The sequence below is a fragment of the Hyperolius riggenbachi genome, chromosome 8, assembly GCF_040937935.1.
Source record: "Hyperolius riggenbachi isolate aHypRig1 chromosome 8, aHypRig1.pri, whole genome shotgun sequence".
Taxonomy (NCBI): domain Eukaryota; kingdom Metazoa; phylum Chordata; class Amphibia; order Anura; family Hyperoliidae; genus Hyperolius; species Hyperolius riggenbachi.
Window position 1 is genome coordinate 80,507,646 of NC_090653.1, and position 23,326 is coordinate 80,530,971.

The 23,326-nt window shown below is 41.2% G+C and overlaps 1 protein-coding gene across 1 annotated transcript in view; it reads left to right on the forward strand.

Annotated features, from left to right (window-relative positions):
- The window catches only part of PRX (periaxin), a 104,281-nt gene extending 81,259 nt beyond the window's left edge, over positions 1 to 23,022 (forward strand). Inside the window, exons 4-7 of the mRNA XM_068250778.1 lie at positions 7,393 to 7,506; positions 9,498 to 9,657; positions 10,267 to 10,460; positions 15,276 to 23,022. Of these exons, the coding sequence (XP_068106879.1) occupies positions 7,393 to 7,506; positions 9,498 to 9,657; positions 10,267 to 10,460; positions 15,276 to 21,485 (6,678 nt within the window). The 3' untranslated portion in view covers positions 21,486 to 23,022. The remainder of the gene's footprint in view (positions 1 to 7,392; positions 7,507 to 9,497; positions 9,658 to 10,266; positions 10,461 to 15,275) is intronic.
- The last annotated feature ends 304 nt before the right edge of the window (positions 23,023 to 23,326 follow it).

The following is a 23,326-nucleotide window of genomic DNA, read 5'->3' on the forward strand; positions in this document are numbered from 1 at the left end:
AACTTGTCTATATATCTTATGTACAGTTTAGATGGTTTAAACAGCAAATCTGTCTGCATACAGCTTTAATAGAATATGATTATTTCTTCCTGTGATACAATGACAGCAGCCATGTTGTTTGTAAACATTACACACAGCCAAGCTTATCTGCACCATCAGCACTCAGAATGTGAAAAAACCTAATCCCCCCTCCTCTTCCCTCCTCCCCTCTGCCTCTGAAATCTCTGGCTAGTAATACCTTCCCCTCCTCCTGCCTAGACTGAGCTCCCATGAGCCCTTGCTACTGCCAAGGCTCTCTGAAAACGGTGGGCGGGGCTTGTTTAGTTTATAGGGAATTTGAGTATTAAAACAAAAAAGGATTTGGCTTGAGGAATGCCCTATAAACAATAGGAAAGTAACACAATTATGCAATAAGTAAAAGTTCATCTCGGATCCACTTTAAGTTCATCTCTTTATCATCACACAAGAAAGCTTCTTTACCAGCTACAATCTGGCAGAGAGAACATTTTCAGCTGTATTTTATTGATATTGTTCATTGAAAAAAAAAATCACTGTATTTGTTAGATACTTTTTGTCTGTCATTGATATCCCTGGGACTTTACAGTATGGCAGCTGGGAGTGATCTTCAGTGGTTGGTCCCTGTCTATTAGGCTACTCTCCTTTATGCTGACACGAGCATGGGGTCCCCTGGGATACCTCCTCACATTATTGGGTGCTCAGCATCACATGATGTAGAGAACCAGGAAATTAGGTGAGAAATGTGATTCTTGTCCATGTTTTCTGAACATGAAGATTGCCTGCAAAACTGCTGTGGACAAAATTGAAGAAGCTGTGTGTGGAGTTCAACAAATCAACAGCTGTTCTTGTAGCTGATAATGAATATGCCCCTTGGATTCTAATTAGTTATAACTAAATGCAACACATCCACTCATCCTGCCTGAAGAGTTTAGGCAATTCTTTGTTATGTTGCAGCGGCCATCAGTAGGGTTGCATGGAATAGCCTCCTCTTTATCACTTGCAGCTGGCCAGTGCCACCCTGCTCGGTCCCACATTGTCGAAGGCATAACTCAGGATTACGGATATTGGTACTTCAGTTCTTAATTCAAGCATGTTGGAAGTGCTTCAGAAATAGTATCTATGGTATGTAGAAAAAAGTGTCGGAGCAATTGTGAGTACCTGGAGTCAGAGTTGGTGTCGAAGGTTTCATAAATTGAGGAGTCTGATGATTTTAGTACCAAATCCACAGCCCTGTTAAGTATTACACTAAGGAGTCAGAGTCGGAGTCTGAGCCATTTTGGGTACCTGGAGCCGGTGGTTTCATAAACTGAGGAGTCGGAGTTGGAGTTAGACAATTTTTGTACTGACTCCACAGCCCTCGATTTTAAGTACTCCCATCTTGAAATATAAATCTCCAAAATACCCTACGTTACTGCAGCAGTGTGCAACCCTGGAGACATGGAGATATACTTGGAAAACATTGAAGACAACAAAAATTACCTGGGGACAATGTGTCCTCCATGAGTGAACATTGGGTTGAAAGAGGTGGGGTTAGTAGAAGCAGTGCTGTCAGTATGTAGCTGGCCTTGCAGATAGGAAAGAAAGAGCACACCATAATGTGGATCTAGTGAGGGTCTTTTGCTTCCAGCATCTTCCAGGGAGTAACATATATTGCCCAAGCAGGAGTGGCCTACAGCCCTACATAGCATAAGGAATGCAGAGAGGAAATTCTGTGCCCAGCTTCACCATGTCATCAGAGGACACAGAACCCCTGGAGGTTCCACAAACATGACTGAAAAACCATGCTCTAATTTGTATGTGCTGCCTCAGAATTCAAATAAAAACACCTTCCCTTAGTGAGGTCACCTTTTCTTCATCTAGGGCAGCATGAAGCTCCAGACCAGAGCAAACCTGCCGATTACATAAAATGTGCTCTTGTTATTGAAGGATTCTTTTGGGGGTACAGAAAATGCACTCAGTACATTAAAGTGTAGAGCAGGCACTTTGTAACGCGTACGTTAAAAAGGGGCGCTGGGAAAAAAGGGCGCCGGGTTTTAAACGATAAACATGGATAACGTTTAAAAATATAATGTACTATATTTCGTTTAAAAATAATGTTTTATAAAGTTATAAATCATTAAATAATGTGCATGAAATTGGCAATTGTGAAAACGTTAATCTTCCGTTTAAAAAGTGAAACGTATAATAACGTTTAAAAAAAAAAATAGTAAGTAACCCTCCCTGTACCTACCCCTAACCCCTAGACCCCCGTGTTGGTGCCTAAACCTAAGACCCCCCTGGTGGTGCCTAAACCTAAGACTCCCCTGATGGTGCCTAAACCTAAGACCCCCCTGTTGATGCCTAAACCTAAGACCCCCCTGGTGGTGCCTAAACCTAAGACCCCCCTGTGATAAGCATTAATAACGTGTGAAAAAAATATTGTGCTGTTTTTCGTTTAAAAATAATGTTTTAAAAAAGATTGTACTGTTTTTCGTTTAAAAATAATGTTTAAAAAATTTTAAATCATAAAATAATGTGTAATCATGAGAAGCAGTTATAAAACAGTAAAAGTCTCCGGGCGCCGCTTATAAAACGTTATTTTTCTCCGGCGCCCTTTTTTCCTGTCGGGCGCCCATTAAACGATATTTATTATGGGAGTGAATGGCGGCGCCCGATTTGTCCACTTGCCTCAGGCGCCCGAATTTACTGTTACCCTTTGTAACCCCCAATGCTATATAAACAAAGTCACAGGTTCACATTGAAGTATATTTATTTATACCGATCTGTACAGAAAGAATCTAAAGATTGACTGGACTGATGTACAGGACAGAATAAATGGTTTGTTCTACAAAAATAGAGTGTCTACCCTTCCAAAACTGATGCAGCTTGGATTTGTGCTCAGTCTTGTAGAAGACAAAAGATGAGATACTGTATGTGGAGGAGAAGCTTGAGACATCAGTGCACACAGAGCTTTCTTACCTTAATGTCACATTTGATCAAGCGTTCTCAGCATACATCACGAACATCCTGTGAATGTTTAAGATCAGAAGTGAATGGGTGGTGTTTTCCTGTGTAATCTTCAAACCCTCTGACCCAATTACTCCTTCCCTCAGTTACTTGTCTTTCCTGATCTAGCTGTGCCCAGTTATCCTACGAGTTTCATCAACAACACCAGACGTCTTTCCTGCAAGCCAAATGCCTGATGTTTCCTGCCCAGCTCACTTGAGAGGATCGCTGAAGTTCCATTGCTCATTTCCCCAGCTTACAGCGTAGGACAGCCTTTGCTTGTTCAGAGACGATGTCCAAAGCGCTGTGATGCAGGGCAGCTAATCAGATTTTGCTTTACTAAAGGCAGACCACAAAAATGCTGTTGTGGTAACTGTACGTTGTTGTACAGTGTATGACATGGAATAGGCCAGAATTTCAATCCCATCACGCTAAGGCCTGGAACCCACTAGGAGTGCTTATCTGAGCACTTTGTGATTTGAAAAGCTCCTGCTAATGTAATGCTATGGGTGTGATCGCACTTGAGCGATGTGATTTTATAAAAATCCCCCATAGCATTACATTAGCAAGAGCTTTTTCAAATCACTAGCGCTAGGAAAAGGCTTCTAGTGGGTTTGAGCCCTTAAAGTGGACCTGAACTCTTGCACAAGACAGAAGGAAAACATAGAGAAATGCACCTTGAATGTATTTAGAGAGTTTAGCCTGTCTAATTCCCCCTCATCTGTGACTAATCACAAGTGTGATTTGATTTCTCAGCGGTGTCAACTGGCTGCCATGGCAGAGCAACTAATTTGTAAACACAGGATGATAACAATATGCCTGCTTCCATGAAAGCAGGAAGTAGACACACTGCAGATGTATTGCAGGATTTGTATCAGCTGTAAACAAATAAATGTTTTACTTTAAAGGTTATTATGTTGTTGCTTATCTTTTAGAGCAGAGAGGAAGTTGTTAGTTCAGGTCAGCTTTAAAGTGGAAGTACTTCCATTGCTTCCTTATTGAAATGTATAATTATGGGTGTATTTAAGTTCTTTTTTTTTTTTTTTTTTAATAATAAGGCATCTTTTCCTTTATTTATGTATGTATTTAGCCACTCCCCACGTGACATGCTGCCGGGTACCAGGTGCAATGCTAGTCATGCTCGGAGCTGATAAGCCTCTCTTTCCCTTTCTGCACGTGATTCCTGAAAGGAAAGAAAGGAGGCAAGTTCCAGGGGCTGATGCACATAGCAATGCCCTGGACAGCTTACAGTGGTATTTACATAGCCAACCAGGCAGCATATGGAGGTACACACTACCAGACTGCAGACAGAAAATAATAATCCGAACATTTGTATAGCGCTTTTCTCCTGTCGGACTCACAGAGCTCGAGAGCTGCAGCCACTTCGGACCACCCTGCAGTGTAAGGGAGTCTTGCCTTGAACTCCCTACTGAATAGGTACTGGCCCTAGCCAGGATTAGAACCCTGGTCTCACATGTCAAAGGCAGAGCCCTTAAACAGTACATTATCCAGCCACTGCTAAAATGATGATATTTGAAAGTAAAATAATACGTTTACTTTCAGTAGAGTACTAATATTTATGATGTAATTGATATTATGTTTTTTAAAACAGGTCCACTTTAAGTGATTTGCATTTTTCCAAATGTAAGTTAATTTGAATTTAACAATGAGTACAACACAGATTCTATGCCTTTTTGAATGAAATGGCGATTAATCTGCTGTGCACTAAAACATGAATGCAAACACCTAAGAATTGGGATATAAGATTCTGTTCATCTGTTATCCCACACTCCAGTGTCTGCACAAAATGTACCCTTCAATCTCCGACTTATGCTGGCGCTGTGCATCAGGTGCAGGCATCATCTGCCTTGGTTTTTGGTCTTGTCCGATCATCCTTTCCTTCTGGAAACAGGTTCATGGGCTAATGGAACAGAAAACATTGTTTTTTCACCTAGCATTTTTCTTTTGCATGATACCAGAGAATCTGTGAAATCATACAAGAAGTCCCTAACAATCCACCTGGTGAATGTTGCCAGGCGTACATCAAATAAGGGCGTCGGGGAAAAAGGGCGCGTGGTGTAAACGATAAGCAGTATTATCGTTTATAAAAATATTGTGTAGAATTTCGTTTACAAATAGTGTTTTAAGAATTTATAAATCATTAAATAATGTGTATGAGATCGGCAATTCTTAAAACGTTAATCTTCCCTGTTTCTAAACTGAAACTTATATTTACGTTTGTTAAAAACCCTCCCTGTACCTATCCCTAACCCCTAAACCCCCTGGTGGTGCCTAAACCTAAGACCCCCCTGGTGGTGCCTAAACCTAAGACCCCCCTGTTGGTGCCTAAACCTAAGACCCCCCTGTTGGTGCCTAAACCTAAGACCCCCCTTTTGGTGCCTAAACCTAAGACCCCCCTGTTGGTGCCTAAACCTAAGACCCCCCTGTTGGTGCCTAAACCTAAGACCCCCCTGGTGGTTCCTAAACCTAAGACCCCATATGGATAATAATGTTTTACAAACATTAATACATAAAAAATGTAAATAAAAAAATGTAAATAATTTTTTGAGTGGATAATAATGTTTTAGAAATGTTTTAGAAATAGTGATTTAGTATCTTTATAAACGTTATTCGTCACGGGCTCATTATGTAAAGTTAAATCATCACAAGCACAGTTATAAAACCTTAAAAATCTCCGGGCGCTGTTTGTAAAACGTTAATAATCTCCGGCGGCTTTTTTTCCCTGTTTGGCGCCCATTAAACGATATTTATAATGGGAGTGAATGGGGCGCCCTTTTTGTCCACTTGAGGGATTTGGATGTTTCCTTTTAAACAATACCAGTTGCCTGGTAGTTTGCTGATCTCTTTGGCTGCAGTAGTGGTTGAATCACACAACTGAAACAAGCATGCAGCTAATCCAGTCTGACTTCAGTCAGAGCATCTGATCTGCATGCTTGTTCAGGGGCTGTGGCTAAAAGTATTGAGACACAGGATCAGCTGGAGAGTCAGGCAACTGGTATTATTTTAAAAGGAAAAATCCATATCCTTCTCAGCTTAGGTTCCTTTGAACTGGAGGTCTGTAAGCCCACCCACAGTTAAAGCTTGGCTCACGCGGGTTCATGTGATTGAGGCTATGGAATGCCTTATACTTCTTTCCCAGGTTCGCACTAAGCAATACGCCATTACTTGGTCAGTCTGAATAGAATTCCAGTACTCTCAGGATTACAGAAATATTATGTGATCATAAATACACCAAAGTATCTCCTTTTCTGATCCTTCTCTCTTCTGCCTCTTTCTTTTTCTCTTTTCCCTCTCCTTTTCTCTGTCTTTATTCTTTGATGGCACTCCGGGAATATTCCTGATTATCTTCTAGATAAGTAAGATGCTTGACTGCAACCTTTCTACTGAATTTTGATTGACTATTGTTGCAAGTCAAAAGGTCAGATTTGCAACAACAAATACATCATACATGTCAAACTCCGGCCCGCGGGTCAAATCTGGCCCTCAGAGCCATTAAATTTGGTCCTCAAGTGTTTTCACCACTTTGCATTATGTTTGGCCCACTCTAGACCACCAGGGAAGCTATAATGGAGGTGAAGCCCTAAGACACCAGGAAAGCAATATGGGGGAGGGAGGGGCAAAGCACTAGACACCAGGGAACTGCATAGAGGAGGATGGGGGCCTCTAGACATCAGGAAACTGTAATGGGGTTGGAGGGGAGGGCATTAGACACCTGGGAACTTTATAAGGGAGGAAGGTGGGCAGTAGACATTGAAGTTGGCCCATGATTAGGCCCCGATGTACAATTTCAGCCCACTTTATATTTGAGTTTGACACCCCTGACCTACATGATGTATCTTATATGTGCATTAAGAATATGTTATCTAATCCTGCTTTTTCTACCATTTTTTGAACATGTTTTATTTTTACTTTGTTTATTTGATTTTTTTACAATAAGCAGCAGTGCTTTGACTGCATCAATGAGTGTGTTGCCTTTACATTGGATGGCACAATATCTGAGCAGCTACAGAGATGCTGACTGAGCTCATTCAGTGTAGACCAACCTTTAAGACCAGTTGGGCAATATGAGTAAGATACTCTGATTCTGATAATCTTTGCTAGTGGTGTACAAAATCTCAGGATGGGTATCCATTTTAGTCAATGAAAGCCTCAAGTTGCTTTTTAATTAACCAGCAGCCAACTAATTGATCAGCAGCTGCTTGCTTTGGGTTAGTGGAAATTTGGATGTTAGAATATTTTGCTCACCACTAACTTTTAGCCTGTTTGACCAGCATTTGAAGCATTCGGAAGGATTTTCTTTTACATTGATCTTGATAATCTTGATGATGACTGAATTCTAAACGAATGATGTTTGCCACTTGATTTTAGGCCCAGAAAGAAAAGCTGCACGAAGAGTTAAAGAAGGTTTTGCTACTGAAAGGACAAAGAAACTCAGCAGAGAAAGAGGAACCCACGATGGAGACTAAGGTCAACATCACAGAGGTGAGGACATCTCACTTCACAATAAGCAGTCCTCATTCTGATCTGGTGGGACAAAGTTTTCTCCATCAGTCTGCGATCATATTCACAATCCAAAAATATCATTCTCTATAATAAAACCCGTGTCCCTACGTCACGCTGTCCCTATGTAGCTTGGTCCGTGCTTTTTGCTACTGCCCATGTGCGCAGCACCGACCCAGCCTCACAGAGACAGGAGGATGGGGCCAGGGAGCGCGCGTGAGCGGGCGGCCAGGTGTCCGCGCGTAGTAACATGCGGCGGCAAGAAACAGACCCTAGAGCCCGTTTTTTAAACGGGCTTGGGTTTACTTGCCCCACATAATTTACTAAGTTTGTCATATACAAATTGACTAAAGGCAAAGGATCGTTGTGGCAAAAAGACAGGTAACATATTTAGTAGAGTGTGCTGTAAATGCTGTCTCCACTGTTCTCACTGGCATCCTTTAACACATGTCTTAAAGGAATAGGTGGCTTGATGTGACAAGCAACTGCCCTTCTAAAGTGCTTCTCTAAAGTTATCTAATGTAAGTAGGAATGTGGGGTGTCTTGACACCCTTTAGGAAAAAACATACAGAGACAATGGGAGCCCAGATACCATAGTGTGTTAGTGGTAAATGAGTAGAAATAATATACAAAAGAGACTACTCACAAAGGTAGGTTGCAATAGGGGCAACCAACCACTCGAAGCACAAAGATGGAGACACCAAGAGCCCGATATAGTGTAGTATGTACTGGTAGAGTGGATATGTAAGGTAAGTATGCAGATATACTCACAAACAAGGGTTACCATCCAGGTAACCACTATATCAGCAGGTGGGGAGATTAGACCTGTCCCCACTCAGGATTAAGAAGTCGCTCTCTGTAGATAGGAAATATGGGGCAACCACTTGAAGCAGATAGAGACAATAAACCATTCTCTATTAGGGGTGTCCAAACTGGACTGGGTGCGGTCGTTCTCCTTGGTAGAAAAGACTGACTGGCTCTCACTAGGTGTGAGCCACGTGAGGCCAGAGTGGAACCCCTCCAACCTTGGTGGGGTGGAGGGTACAAAAGCACAATAGGGATAAAGAGGCACCCAGATGTGAATACAACTGAGTTAAAACAATAAAAATGAAAAAGTGAGGTGGCTTACCTTAATGACAACAGCCTGGCTGTTCCTTGTTTGGCACTTTTATTGGCCTGATGAAGCTGACTGTGACCCATGAAATGTGTTGCCTGTGCTAAATAACATTTGTTTTTGTCTTATGAGACTGTAGTTATTGAGGTAAGCCACCTCACCTTTTTCATTTTTATTATTGTTTTTAACTCACATCTGTTTAACTCACATAGTTGTATTCACATCTGGCCACCTCTTTATCCCTACTGTATCTCATGCATGGCCCATCTGTGAATAACTGGGCTATGTATTTAGGAGGAATGACTTGCGTAACTAACTGATAATCCTTCAGATGTCAAGAAGGGCACAATGGAAAGTCTAGTGCTCAGGTTACATCTGCTAGTGTATGCAGTCATTGCAGAAACCTGTGGAATCGGTTTCACACTGGGAAAGAGCAGGGTTTGATCTTTAGAGGTGTGTGAAGAAAATGTGTAGTGAGATCTTCCCTCACTCCTGGTCTGAGTAAAAGAAGCTAATGTATTTCAGCAAATAACCTGATATGCACAGGTAAAGTATGTTGTATTCCATTGAAGCTACGGGAGGACGTAGTATACAAACTTCCTGTATAACCTGCTCTCTAATCCATTCTCCAAGAAAGTACCGCAAAGGTTTCCTTAGTCTGATGACAGCAAAGTTGAACTTTAACAAAGGATTAGGACAGTCAAGGAGTTTGACATCTCTGCTCTAGGTTATAAATTTTAGTGGTCAGGGGGCTCAGTATAAAATGTACGCTCTGTAGTGCTTTCTGTAGCTCTGCTATTGGGTGTGCAGTTTGATTAGGGTTATAGTCTCAATAACTGTTTAATATTTCTGTTACCAGGAAAAGCTAAGAGCCTCAGAGCTTGTGGAGGTGATTGTAGAAACAGAAGCTCATGCCGGAATGAGTGGCATCAGCATCTCTGGAGGTGGAAGGGATGGACTTTTCATATCGGATGTCCTCAAAGACTCCCCAGCTGCCAAGAACCTTTCTCTGCAAGAAGGTAAATGGTCTTCCACTGTGAGGTTGAAGAACTGTCCAGGATGGGAATTGCCCTAGTGCTGTATCACTGTATTGTGTCTATTATTGGGCAGCACGGTGGCGTAGTGGTTAGCTCTCTCGCCTTGCAGCGCTGGGTCCCTGGTTCGAATCCCAGCCAGGGCACTATCTGCAAAGAGTTTGTATGTTCTCTCCGTGTCTGCGTGGGTTTCCTCCGGGCACTCCGGTTTCCTCCCACATTCCAAAAACATACAGATAAGTTAATTGGCTCCCCCTAAAAAAAAAATTGGCCCTAGACTACAGTACTTACACTACATAATATAGACATATGGCAATGGTAGGGATTAGATTGTGAGCTCCTTTGAGGGACAGTTAGTGACAAGACAATATATATATATATATATATGCACTGTACAGCGCTGCGTAATATGTCGGCGCTATATAAATACTAAATAATAATAATAATTATTATTGTTCAAGTTGCGCTATTAAGCAGTGTGTTTGAGAAATATGGAAGTTGGGTTACAGAATCCCATTTCCAGCAGAGTCAGAATTTAATGTGGTCTTTCTATATAGAGATGATTAATTTCTCCTTTTTTCTGTAATATTACAGGCGACCAGATCATCAGTGCCCGGGTATACTTTGAAAACATTAAGTACGAAGATGCATTGAAGATCCTCCAGTATGCAGAACATTACAAAGTGTCCTACTGCCTCAAGAGGACTGTGCCATCTGGAGATGTCTCCATATCACCAGGCTCTGGGAATGTGGAGGTGAAGGGCCCAAAGGCCAAGATGCCAAAAATGGTACGTGGGAGAACAGGTATTAAGTGCCATCTATTCCAGCTAAAATGTAACGGAACAGGGTACGCTACCCATCCTCGGGTCTTAGCTAAACTGAGCCGTGTAGAGAAAGCCGTGCTAGATTGTGGGTTTAGATGGAGCTTCAGTCTGCTTGCTTGCAAGTTCCCAACATCACAGTCATTCATTGCCATGTTATCAATGTTGTAATTGGGGCAAAGCAAAGGAGCCCATACATACATCAATTTTCCTGCTTGATCAACCATTCAATTTGATCATTTTAGCAGATGGGGAGAATTGATTATGTTCCATTCTGCTGGATCGATGGAAATTGACCGATACCTGGTCAAATAGACCAATTTACAAACAGGTTAGAAAATATTGGCTAATCATGAAGGAATCTGCTCCTGTTCAAATTATTTTAATTGGTTTCCAAACATGACATTGTTCAGCTCAATAAGCAGGGCTGGCACTACCATAGAGGCAAAAGGGGCAATTGCCAGGGTTCCAGAGCTTGTAGGGGCCCCCAAGGTGTCCCCTCCCCCCCCCCTCCGACTTAACTGTTGCACCCCGGGGCCTATGCAGAGTCTTTGGAATAGTAGTGGCTCACATGTGCTGGCTGGCTTTGCTCAGGAATCATTATAGCTGAGTCTGTCTTCTCTGATGTCTTTTCAAGCCCAAGCCTGCCCCTTCTGGCTTTGCTATAATGACTCAGCTATAATGATTCCTGAGCAAAGCCAGACTGAATGCTCAGTTGGGGATTTTATCAGGGCTGATTAGAAGCAGGATGTACAGTGCAGAATGAAACAGAAAGCAACTTAGATGTTTTCTCTAATGTTCCTACTGATATATATGGCAAAATACATGAGGGTGCTTCTTCTCTGGTTCACTTTAACCACCCTGGCGTTCTATTAAGATCGCCAGGGCAGCTGCGGGAGGGTTTTTTTTTAATAAAAAAAAAACGATTTCATGCAGCCAACTGAAAGTTGGCTGCATGAAAGCCCACTAGAGGGCACTCCTAATCCATATTTCTGATCGCCTCCGGCGATCCGCAGTAACAAGGAAGGCCGCAATGAGCGGCCTTCCTTGTTTCGTTTTGCTCGTCGCCATGGCGACGAGCGGAGTGACGTCATGGACGTCAGCCGACGTCCTGACGTCAGCCGCCTCCGATCCAGCCCTCAGCGCTGGCCGGAACTGTTTGTTCCGGCTGCGCAGGGCTCGGGCGGCTGGGGGGACCCTCTTTCGCCGCTGCACGCGGCGGATCGCCGCGCTGCAGCGGCGATCGGGCAGCACACGCGGCTGGCAAAGTGCCGGCTGCGTGTGCTGCTTTTTACAGCGAGCAAATCGGCCCAGCAGGGCCTGAGCGGCAGCCACCGGCGGTGATGGACGAGCTGAGCTCGTCCATACCGCTAAGGTGGTTAAGCTATAAAAATTGCCTGACTGTCCTGCTGACCCTCTGCCTCTAATACTTTTAGCCATAGACTCTGAAGAAAGAATACAGATCAGATGTCTCTGACTAAGATATGCCTGGATTAGCCACATGCTTGTTACAGGTCTGTTATTCAGACACTACTGCAGCCAAAAGAGATCAGCAGGGCAGCCAGGCAACTGCTGCTGTTGTTTAAAAGGAAATAACTTTGGCAGCCTCCATATCCCTCTCACTTCAGGTGTACTTTGTTATCCTTTCCAGTATGAACAAATGGTGAGAATGTGAAAATTAATTCAATTCAGAATTGAAGGCACAAAATACTGACTGCAGCAACATACAAATGTGATGTCTGACATGCATGCAGAATGTGCAAGGGTCTGCACGTCTCTAATGTCAAAAGTTTGGGTCATGTGACCCACGCTGGATTGAATGTTCAGAACTCAAAGCCACCATCTAATGGTGCCCATACATGGTACATTTTTTTTTCTCCAATTAGATAATTTAGTTTGATTATTCCATTAGATCGAATATAAAGATTTTTGCAACATGTCCGGTTGGATTTTTATTGAAAAAAATGGGATAATCATTCGATTGTCTTGATCGAAAAAAAAGGTTTTTTTTCTACTTTCATTTGTTTCTATCGTTTTGGTTGAATAAATGGGAAAATATAATGTTTTTATTGTACCTTGTATGGACACCATTAGCGTTTTTCTGTGCCCCCCCTCTTCCCCCTTGCTCCCCAGTACACATGTGGCAGTGCCCTAGAAACAAAATTTAAAATATCTTAATTTCTTTTACTGCTTGGTAACACCCTCTCTCCTGCCATTTTCTGCCACTTGAGATGGGATTTTGCATCATACGGTAGCAGCACCCCATCTTGCCTTCTTGGTGAAAGTTTGTCCATGGCTGCCATTCGCCCTTCATCCTGCCTGGACTTCTGGAGTGGATGTTGCAAGTTTGCAACTCTTCCTTGCTCTTACTGTAGGACAAGGAGAAGCTGTGGCCATTGTAGTAGGTGTAGTATGGACAACCAGGTCCTGTTGATTGGATGTTGGTGCAGGTCATGTGACTGCACTTTAATACCAAGGCATTTGAGTATTTCAAATCTTTTTCTTTTTTTAGTAAAATACAGTTTATTCAGAATATTAAAACTTCTAGGATTGTAGAAGAATCTAAGCCTAGAACACCTTCACCAAGAGCAGCTACAAGCCTTTCATAATTCTAGTGGTCGAGTCACAAACACATTTGAGGTACTCTGAAACTGGAACATCTCATCTTCTTCAGCACCAGCCCACAAATGCTTTGAATTAAAATAGATTACTTTCAAAAGGTGACTATTTTTATCTCCAGCAAGAGGGATGGAGATAAACTGCCATCTGTGAAGTGGCTGTAGTGAAGATTGAATAGATTTTTTTTTTCTTTTGAACTGAAAGCAATTTTTAAGTGGTGCAGAAGACTTTTACTTATTCTCATCCTTTGTGTATTCGTTTCTTTGAAAATTGAGAGTCTGCAATAGTGCAGTATGTTTAAGTCACATTAAAGGAATACTGTAATACTGTAGGGTGGTCGGGGGAAAATAAGTTGAACTTACCCGGGGCTTCTGATGGTCCCCCGCAGGCTTCCTGTGCCCGCACAGCCACTCACTGATGCACCGGCCCCGCCTCCGGTTCACTTCTGGAATTTCAGACTTTAAAGTCTGAAAAACCACTGCGCCTGCGTTACCGTGTCCCCGCTCCTGCTGATGTCACCAGGAGCGTACTGCGCAGGCCCAGTATGGGTATACAGTATTACTTTAAATAGACTATCAATGTGAATGAATTCTTACAATAAAGGGTTACTTCTAAAGCATCCACTGTATAGACGGGTGGGAAAATTAGCGAATCAGTTTAAAAAGACGCCTGAGCCATCTGTATTAAAAGGGTACCTCCATAGACTTCAGTGTTATTTCTGCAAGAATGGGCTACAAGGTGGTGAAATGGGCCCCTGAGTTTTTTTGGCTACAAGGTTTTCAATTTGGCTACAAATGGGTGCCCCTTTGTAGTCCATAGTTTTCATTCAGCTCCAAGGTTTTTGATTCGGCTACAAAAGGGTGGCTCTTTGTAGCCCATATTTTGGATTTGCCTACCAGGTTTTTGGCTACAATGGTTTTTGATTCTGCTTCAAAAGGGCGCCCCTTTGTAGCACTTATATATCAGTGGTAAGTAAATACATTATTAGAAATGTGTAATACAAATAAAAGGTTTGGTTGTTTTAGAGCTCCATCTGGTAATGTTTTGCAAGCAAAATAGAGAAAAATTTTACTGCTGTAGTAAACAAATTACTAACCTAACAAGACCAGTCCCCAGTCTTCATTGCATATAACTAAAGGTAGCTACCAACGGTTTACATATGTACGCGTCGCCGGTGAGTTGGACGCCGGGAGAGCCGAATTACAGCTTTCCCAACTGCAGCAAAAATCCCTGGCAGCGTTAAATACTATTCCCTCTCTGAGTTATTGTAATTCGGGGTCCCGCAAACCTTGCGCACCCCGCACAGCACTATGGGGGCCTGGTTTCGACGCTAAGCACCAGGCGTTGAAACCACCTGCTTTGCACTAACCGGCCAATTTATAGTGAAAAATAATTAAAGCGATTAGATAATAATCAGGTAATGGTTGTAAATCTCCATTGATGGGCACAATCGATAAGAAATCATTATAAAAACAGTCACCGATTGGATTTTCGTCTAAAAATGTGGATTTTCTTGTTGGTTGTGATAGGAAGCCAAGATTGGTTCCTTGATTGTGTAGTCAACAATATTTTACGATATTTCACTTTCAATTAGAATTATCTGATCGCTTGAATGATTTTTTTTTGCTAGAAATTGGATCAATAGTGGCCATCTTAAGGACAACTGCTGCCGTCCGACTCTCTGTCATTTCCTGCCGGGATCCACCACAATGAAATAAATGGAAGCATTCATCTCAATGTTTATTGGCGATTGCGAAGGAACCAAGGCGCTGCATGTAGGTTCTAGCATTGTCAGCATTCATGGTTGCGTATCGCAGGGCGAATGGACAGGAAAGGATGCCAATTGCTTTTCTGCTCAGTAGCAGAGAAATGATTGGCTATGCCGAAATTGGCCACCAGCAGCCGGCCGTGTGAACTGACCCCAGGTCCGGTTGTATTTTATGAAGCTTATTTATAAAAGCTTTTCTTGTGCTTACAAACTTTACCAGCTGGACCAGGAGGTAGCGCTCTAAATGAACAACTGATTTATATTTGTGATATTTAATACTTTACCGATGAAACCATTAACAGTATAAAAAAAAGTTTTTATCAAAAGTCTAATAAATAAAAATTATGAAAAAATAATTATACCCTTGTCTTTAATAAGAATGCTCTTTTTTTCAGACTGTTAAAAGCCTAACACCAGTGAAAAAGAAAAAGAAGAAGTTGTCAGCAAAAGACTCAGATGTTTCAGTGGAGGCTGTGAAAGGCTCTGAACTATCTGCTGCCAGTATGGACATTCCACCAGTTGATGTTGAGTTCTCTTTACCCAATTTCTCAAAGTTACTGAAAACAAAAGGTGGTGGAGAAGCAGAAGCAACCGGCAAAGTTGCATCAGAAGAACAGAGAGGGCTAAAACTGAAATTCCCACGATTCCGGCTCAAAGAAGGCGCTTTAGGTAAAATCTCCACGGATGAATCTAAAACAGTTTCTGCAAAAGCCGAGGCTGAAGTTAAAGACAAATCTTCAGGCAAATTTGGAATCTCTGTTCCTAAAATAAAAAAACCTAAAGTAGATGTCACAGTGTCCAAACCAGAGATTGGGGTATCGGGGACAAAATCTGAAGCGAAAGAAGAAACCATTTTCCAGACCCCACAAGTAGAGCTTGATATACCCCTTCCAGTTCTAAAGACTGAGTCACAATGGGCTTCAGAAGGAGGTAAAGTGCCAGGAGCAAGCCCTGCTGTTAAACTTCCAGAAGTTGAAATTAAGCTTCCAACAGGGTCAGTTGAAGTGGAAGCTCCAGAAGCTAAGTTTAGCATTCCTCAACTGCCAAAAGTTGGTATCTGCACACCTCGAATAGATAAAGAGCAAGATATTGACATTCAAGTTGATGGAAGGCCCAAAACTGAAATCAAGTTGCCGTCTGTAGAAATTGCTGCACCAAAATTAGATGTTGATTTCAGTCTGCCAAAAGTAGAAGGTGCCGTAGAGGTAGAACCACCTGAAACTACTAGTCATGGGTTTCAGATCAAGCTACCAAAATTTACCATGTCAAGCAAAGCTCCAGAATCAGGTCTAAAAGCAACACCACCGCAAGTCAAAAAAGATATTGAAGTCAAGGTATCGGACGATAAACTTAAAATGCCATCTTTAAAAATGCCACACATTGGTATTTCTCTTCCTAAAGCTAGTGTGGAAGGAGACAGTACTGATGGTCAACACAGAACTGCCATTAAATTGCCATCTCTCGAAATATCTGCCCCTAAAGTGGATGTGGATGTAAGTGTCCCTAAACTAGCTACAGCAGACGTTGATCAAGTCATAGAGATTCCAGATTTGTCATTAAAAATGCCCCAAATAAGCCCAACTAAGGTACGTATGAAAGTTAAAGATGCTTATGCTGCAAGAGCCCCCAAAACAGATTTCAAAACAGAAAAACCTGGAGTGGAGAGCACATCTGAAAGCCCTGATTTAACGCTTCACATGCCAAAAATTAGTCTTCCCAAGGTGAGCTTGAGTGATGAACAAGCAGTTCAGGCTAAGACATCTGGGAAAGGTGAGGACGAAGAAATTCATTGGAAAGGGCCTAAAATAAAACTGCCCAGCTTTGGAATTCCATCATTCAAGGAGAAATTGGAGGCTGATGTTCCTGAAAAAGAATCAGCAGACATTGAAGGGAAACTAAAATTTCCCTCGGTTAAGATTCCATCTGTCGATATCTCATTGCCAAAAGTCCCAGACATTGAACCAGGTAAACTGGAAGTTTCAGCTCCCACAGCTAGACTAGAAAGTAAAATGGCTGAGCAGGAAGGTCTGGAGTTGAGTGTGAAAATGCCCAAAATTTCTTTACCCAAGCTAGACATCTCAGGAAAGCTTAAGAAACCTGATGCATCTCCTACAAAAATTGGAACCCATATTTCAGGTGGTGATACAAAAGCAAAAGGAGAAGTGACTGGTAAGGTGGAAAAACACTTTATCCCTGAATTAGATATTTCAATTCCCAAGATTAAACCTGTAGAACTTGGCACAACATCACCAAAATATGATGGAGGGATTTCATTGGAAAAAACGAAAATTGCAATGAAGCTTCCCAAAGTAGAGTCTGATGCAATAGCATTTGATGGGAAACATGGGGATTACAAATTAGGTCTTCCCTCTATTACAATGCCCTCTCTTGAGATAGATGCTCCAAGCCTTGATGTTGATTTAAACCTACCAAAAATGAAACTAGAGACAAATGAACTAGTTACTGAAGGAACAGAGAGTAAATTCCAAATGCCAAAACTAAACCTTCCCAAGCTGAGTGAAGTGGCGAAAGATATGGCTGTTGAACTTGATGTGCCGAAGATCACAGGTGACCTTTCATTACCACATTTTGCCACAGATACAAAAGGACCTGGATTTGACATAGAAGATAAAGTTGGAAAGATGAGTTTGCCAAAAGTTGAGATAGGCTTAGGCAAAGTCACAGAACTTGAAATTGGTGGAGTGGAACTCAAAGAAAAGTCTGTCAAGCCTCCTAAAGTAAAAATGGAAAAGCCTGATGCAGAAGATAAAGAGCATAAAATGAAGCTGCCTTCAGTGAAAATTCCTTCTCTTGAATTAACAACACCTAGCATTCTTGATGCAGATGTTGATGCAAGCATGCCAAAAGTTGCAATAGAACTTGCAGGTAAAGCTAGAACAGAAAATGTTCCCCCTGAATCTGATGCTAAATGGAAAGCTCCAAAATTTTCTCTACGCAAATTTGGCATTTCAGGACCCAAAATAAAGAAAAGTGGTGAAGTAGATATAAAACCAATGGATAAAGAACAAGAGAAAGAGGTTGCTATCAAAGGACCAAAGATAAAAATGCCTAAATTTGGAATAACCTTCCCAAAAGCAAAGCAGGATGTTGAAGGTGACAAAGACCTAAAAGCAAGTAAGGGCAAGACTAATTCTTCTGTTGGCAAGATAGATATGTCCACTGAGGGGAAACTTATTCTTCCATCTGTAGCTGTACCTACAGTTGATATCTCTGCTCCATCAGTTGAACTACCCAAATTTGATATCTCTGCTCCATCAGTTGAGCTACCCAAATTTGATATGTCTGCTCCATCTGTTGAACTACCCCCAGTTGAGATTTCTGCTCCATCATTTGAGCTACCAAAATTTGATATTTCTGCTACATCGGTTGAGCTACCCACAGTTGATATCTCTGCACCAAAGTTGGATGTAGACATAGCAATGCCATGTGAAGAATCTCAACAAAAAATGGAGAAACCCACTGAAATAAATATCGACATTCCAGATATAAAGCTGAACCTTCCCAAATTTTCGCTGCCAAAATTTGGAAAAGGCAAAGGAACCGATGTAGATACAGAATTTGAAAAAGCAAAAGTTGAAGCCAAAATCTCTCCAAGTAAAAAGTCAAAGACAGTTGAGGCTTCTTCTGAAGTTGCTGGGAGCAGCGTTAAAGGCAGAGAACTTAAAATGAAAATGCCAGTGATCAAGATACCTTCATTTGGAATATCAAAGAAAGATGTTGATGTATCTGAAGCAAAAACTGGGCTCAGCCACAGTGAAGATAAAACAAAGGCAAAAGCTGCAGCTCAAGAAACAAAAGTGTCAAAAGAACCCAAGGAGGATGATGGGAAGTTGTTCATTAAAATGCCTACATTTGAAATGTCTTCTCCAGAAGTAAAGGCACCTAAACTTGACATGACACTGAAAAGCTCAGAAGAAGACCTACGGATGCCAGATGTACACATGAAATTACCTCAAGTCACATTACCTTCCTTTGGCTTAAAGACTGATCCAGCAGCCAACGCAACAATTCCAAAAACAGAAGCAAAAATTTCAAAGAAGCTGGAGAGCTCTGAAGTTCATATAAGTGATAAAGTGAAGCTGCCTTCTCTGGAGATCTCTGCACCAACAAAAGTTCCTGAATTACACATTTCTGTCCCCTGTGCTAAACCAGATATCTGTACCTCTTTACCAAAAGCAGAAGTTGATGTTTCTGATGTTGATATTAAAAGATATGAAGGGGATTTAAAAATACCAAAACTTCCATCTATTGATCTCTCTGTGCCAGGGCTAGAATTAGATATTGGATTACCTAAAGCAAGTATGGAGACCACTTTAGAACGAGAAACTGCAAATATTATGCCAAAGGTTGAATTGCCAAAATTTGGGGAGAGAGAAGCCAAAGTGGACATTAGCACGAAAGGGTCTAAAATAAAAATGCCACATGTTGACATTTCTTTACCCAAAATCAGATTAGATGAAGAAGATATACCATTTATTGAAAGTGAAATGAAAATGCATGGTTCTACATTTGAAACAAGTTCTACTGAAGCTGCATTCAATTTGCCTTCTGTTGAGCTTTCAAAAATATCTGCACCAAAAATAAGGCCCCCAGAACTTGAGCTAGATATCGGTCTAAACAAGGATGACATAGACTCTCATGATGTATCAAAGACCCCGAAAGCAGAATTAAAAGTATCTGAAGGTGAGCAGCATGATCTAAAACTCAAGATGCCAAAAATCAAGTTGCCTAAGTTTGGGGGTGGTTCTTCAGAAGATGTCAAAGTAAGTGCTAAGACATCCAAACAAGAAGATGGTTCTGAATCAAGTCCAATGGGTTTTAAAATCAAGCTACCTAAAGTCCAAGTAGGATCCTTTAAGGGAAAAGGAGATGTGGAGAAAGAAGGTGACCATAAAGTGTCTGTGAAAGGTGATACAAAAGTCTCAGACCATGAAGATTCTGAAAATGGACATTTGTTTAGAATTAAGATGCCTTCATTCGGCACTTCAAAGTCCAGTACCGATTCTGCCACTGAGCCACTACATCCATCTGAAGAAAGTACAGAGGTTATGTTTAAAATGCCAAAAATCTCTTTGCCTGATGTTGGGTTTACAGGAGGTGATTCTGAGGGAGCAGTGTCTTTAGAAAGCGGTCAAGCCAGTACAATTGAAAAGATAAAAAGTACTACATCATCAAGCATAGAAAATTTAGAAATAGATCTGGGACTTAAAATGCCAAAAATTAAAATGCCAACAATTGGATTACCAGGAAGGAAGGGAGATGAAATGGATGTATCCCTTGAAGAGGAGTCGGAAGCAAAGAGATCTTTGCTCAAGATGCCAGATGTGGAACTATTTGCACCAAAGATCAAGGCACATGGAGAGTATGAAGTGGATAGTGCAAATGTAGACATAGGAGGAGGTTCTTCTCCAAAGAAGAGCAGTAAAGCCAAGGAAGAACATAAGCAAACTGAAGAAGATTCTGAAAGGAAATCTAAGGTTAAACTGCCAAAATTTGGTATCAGTTTACCAAAGGTTGCACCTGGAAATGTGGAACTTTCTGCACCCAAGCTAAAGTTGGATACAAAACATGATTCTGAGGAATATCATGATGGGAAAAAAGCCAAAAAGACATTCTCTCTCAGCAAGACGAAGGATAAAAATGCAAGCTTATTCACATCGGATATAAATACAAACCTTGAAGTTGAAGCACCAGATGTGAAGATAAAGTTACCTAAAATAAAGATGAAACCTTCATTTGGTCGATCACGAGGCAAAGGTAAAGGAGAGGAAGTTAATGGAGAATCTGAGGCATCCATAAGCACAGATGCATATGATGGTTCAGGGAGGTCTTCAAAGATTAGATTTCCAAAATTAGGGTTTTCATCCTCAAAGACCAATTCTGGTGAGTTCAATGTAAATGGCACTAGTTCCCCTGGCCATGTGAATGGTGAAAAAGAGGTATCTGTTCAAAACGGATCTCAAGATGGAGTTGGTAAGGTCGGAAAACTCAGATTTCCTAAAGTTGAATTTTCCTCACCATACAAAGGCAAAGAAATAGACTCTGAAATGAATCTGAAATTGGTGAAGAAAGAAGAGCTGGATTCTAACGAAACAAACCAAAGTTTATTTTCTGGGAAATTTAAATCTCCAAAAATAGCCTTCTCTGGTTTTAAAAAGAAAGAAAAGGGTGAGTATACAACCACAGCAGAAAGTACTGAGGAGGGAGACTCAAAATCAGGAAGGGGTCGGATCTCACTTGGGTTTCTGTCAAGTAAATCCAAAGGTGAATACACAGTGGATAATACTGGTATTGAAGAAACTGAAGAAAGCACCCACAAAGACAAGTCTACCAAATATAAGATACCCAAATTATCACTGGGATCCAAGTCAGGAACAGAAGCTGACAGTTCTACAGACACACAGAAAAAAACCGAAGAAGGTTCTCAAGAAGGTTTCAAGATCAGCCTGCCACAAGTAAGCTTCACCACACATCAAGAAGAACAGATAACCAAAGAGGAAGAGACTACTCTGGGCTTCCTTAAAGTTACAACAACAAAGCAGATTACGACAGAGACTGTTACAGAGAAGACACTGGCCATATAACAATAAGAACTGATATTTTATTTTTTTCCTCTCCAAGACCTGTTATGACAGCAGTACTTAATTGCAGGCCTCACGTTTTTAAGGTAATCACTCCACTCTAACCTCTTCTTTATCTGTATTGAAGGACTGCCAAAAATATTGCTGTGAAAGTTACTTTTTTGATTGTTCCTTAAAGTACATTAATCTGTTTCAATCATACTGTATTTAACATGCTATACCTGGGTTCACAAGAGAGGAGATAAAGATCTGTTGTTTGTGCTCCCATTTCTTAGTGGTCAGGACCTGGCTTTAGTAAATGCAGTGGTGCGTAGTAATGTAGAGAGGATTCCTAGCTTTCGGGATGTTTATCACAAATGCAGAAGAGGGCAGTACTGGATTATTAGATTTGTGAATTGTAATTATGACCCTAAAGATATTTTTTTGTTCTTGGGTTACTGTTATTAAACCATGAAATATTACAATCAATTTTAAATAATCTAGCTGGGAGATAGTTTGATTAAATTGAAATGCATCTATTCTTCAACCCATTAGAAACTTCAATAGAGTTATCTTGTTTGAGATAATTGCACTGCTTTTGACCTCAGTCAGCAAAACTCATTGTCCTGTACATTTTTGGAATGCTTTGATCTCTCTCTACTAGCAGAAAATATAGAAACTGAAAGCAGAAGTCCTCTGTTATTATCTCACACTGCCCCCTAGTGACAAATGGCCACAAGTGTCTATTTAAAAGAAAACCCTGAAAAGGGATTGGATATATGAATGCCTATCACTGCTTTTTAGTCTCTTGATTCCCCTGTAAGGATTCCCTCTACAGCTGAGTACGTATGTGTCACATGAAGCAGATTGCCCTTCTATCTCCTTGCTGTTTAGTCACAATCGACTGTTTCACCCGTCATTTAGTAGAAATGATCTATCAAATAGCTGCTGGAGGGTCCAGGGAACCTGTTGTAAAGGGTTTTGCAGCCTCTATTTGATGAGGAAATGTAGCTAAACAAAGTACAATAGGCTGTAGCAAGGATGAAGTACTATATTATTTTCAAGCCATGCAGTTTGTGTGTTTTCTACGGGAAACAAGCTAAATACTGTACATTTTATATCATATGCACAAACTGTATGTAAGTGTAGAGCCGATACTAAGGAATGGAACAACATCAGTAGATATCAGGTTTCTCCACATGAGCAGCATGTCATGGAAGTGCTTTACTTTGTCATTTTATAGGGTAAGACAAACCATAATACAGGGTGGGGGAATGGGGCTTTATCTGTTATCTCAGCAGCGGTACTGTTGTGGCCCGGTCAGCTTTATGTTCATTCACTAAATGATGGGCTTCTATGTCAGTTAATAAAAAAAAAAGTGGGTTTTCCCGTTGAGAAAAATAAAATGGGGCAGAAGTGCAGCATATGTGCAAACATGGCACTGGGAAATTTGGGCGCGAGGTGAAGATGAAAAACGCCTCACCCCGCTACTGCAAAAGTTCCAGTGACGTTAATTACTATTCCCCCTCCAGGACTGGGGGGGGGGGGGGGGGTGTGTAATATATAATTTGGCTTCCAGATGTTGCGGGAAGCCAAATTACGTTGTTTTAAAAGTAATTTGGGCTCCGTCTTTTGACAACGCCCAAATTACAGTCTGAGCAACGCTATAGCCAGAATTCACATTGCGGCCCATGGTGCGCCTAAATTTCCAGTGCTGTTTTGTGCTGTTACGGCAGAAGGGCAACTTTGGCAACTGCAGCAAATTTTTATATATATATATATATATATATATATATATATATATATATATATATATATATATATATATATATATATAATTTTTTTTTTTTTTTTTTATTTGGAAA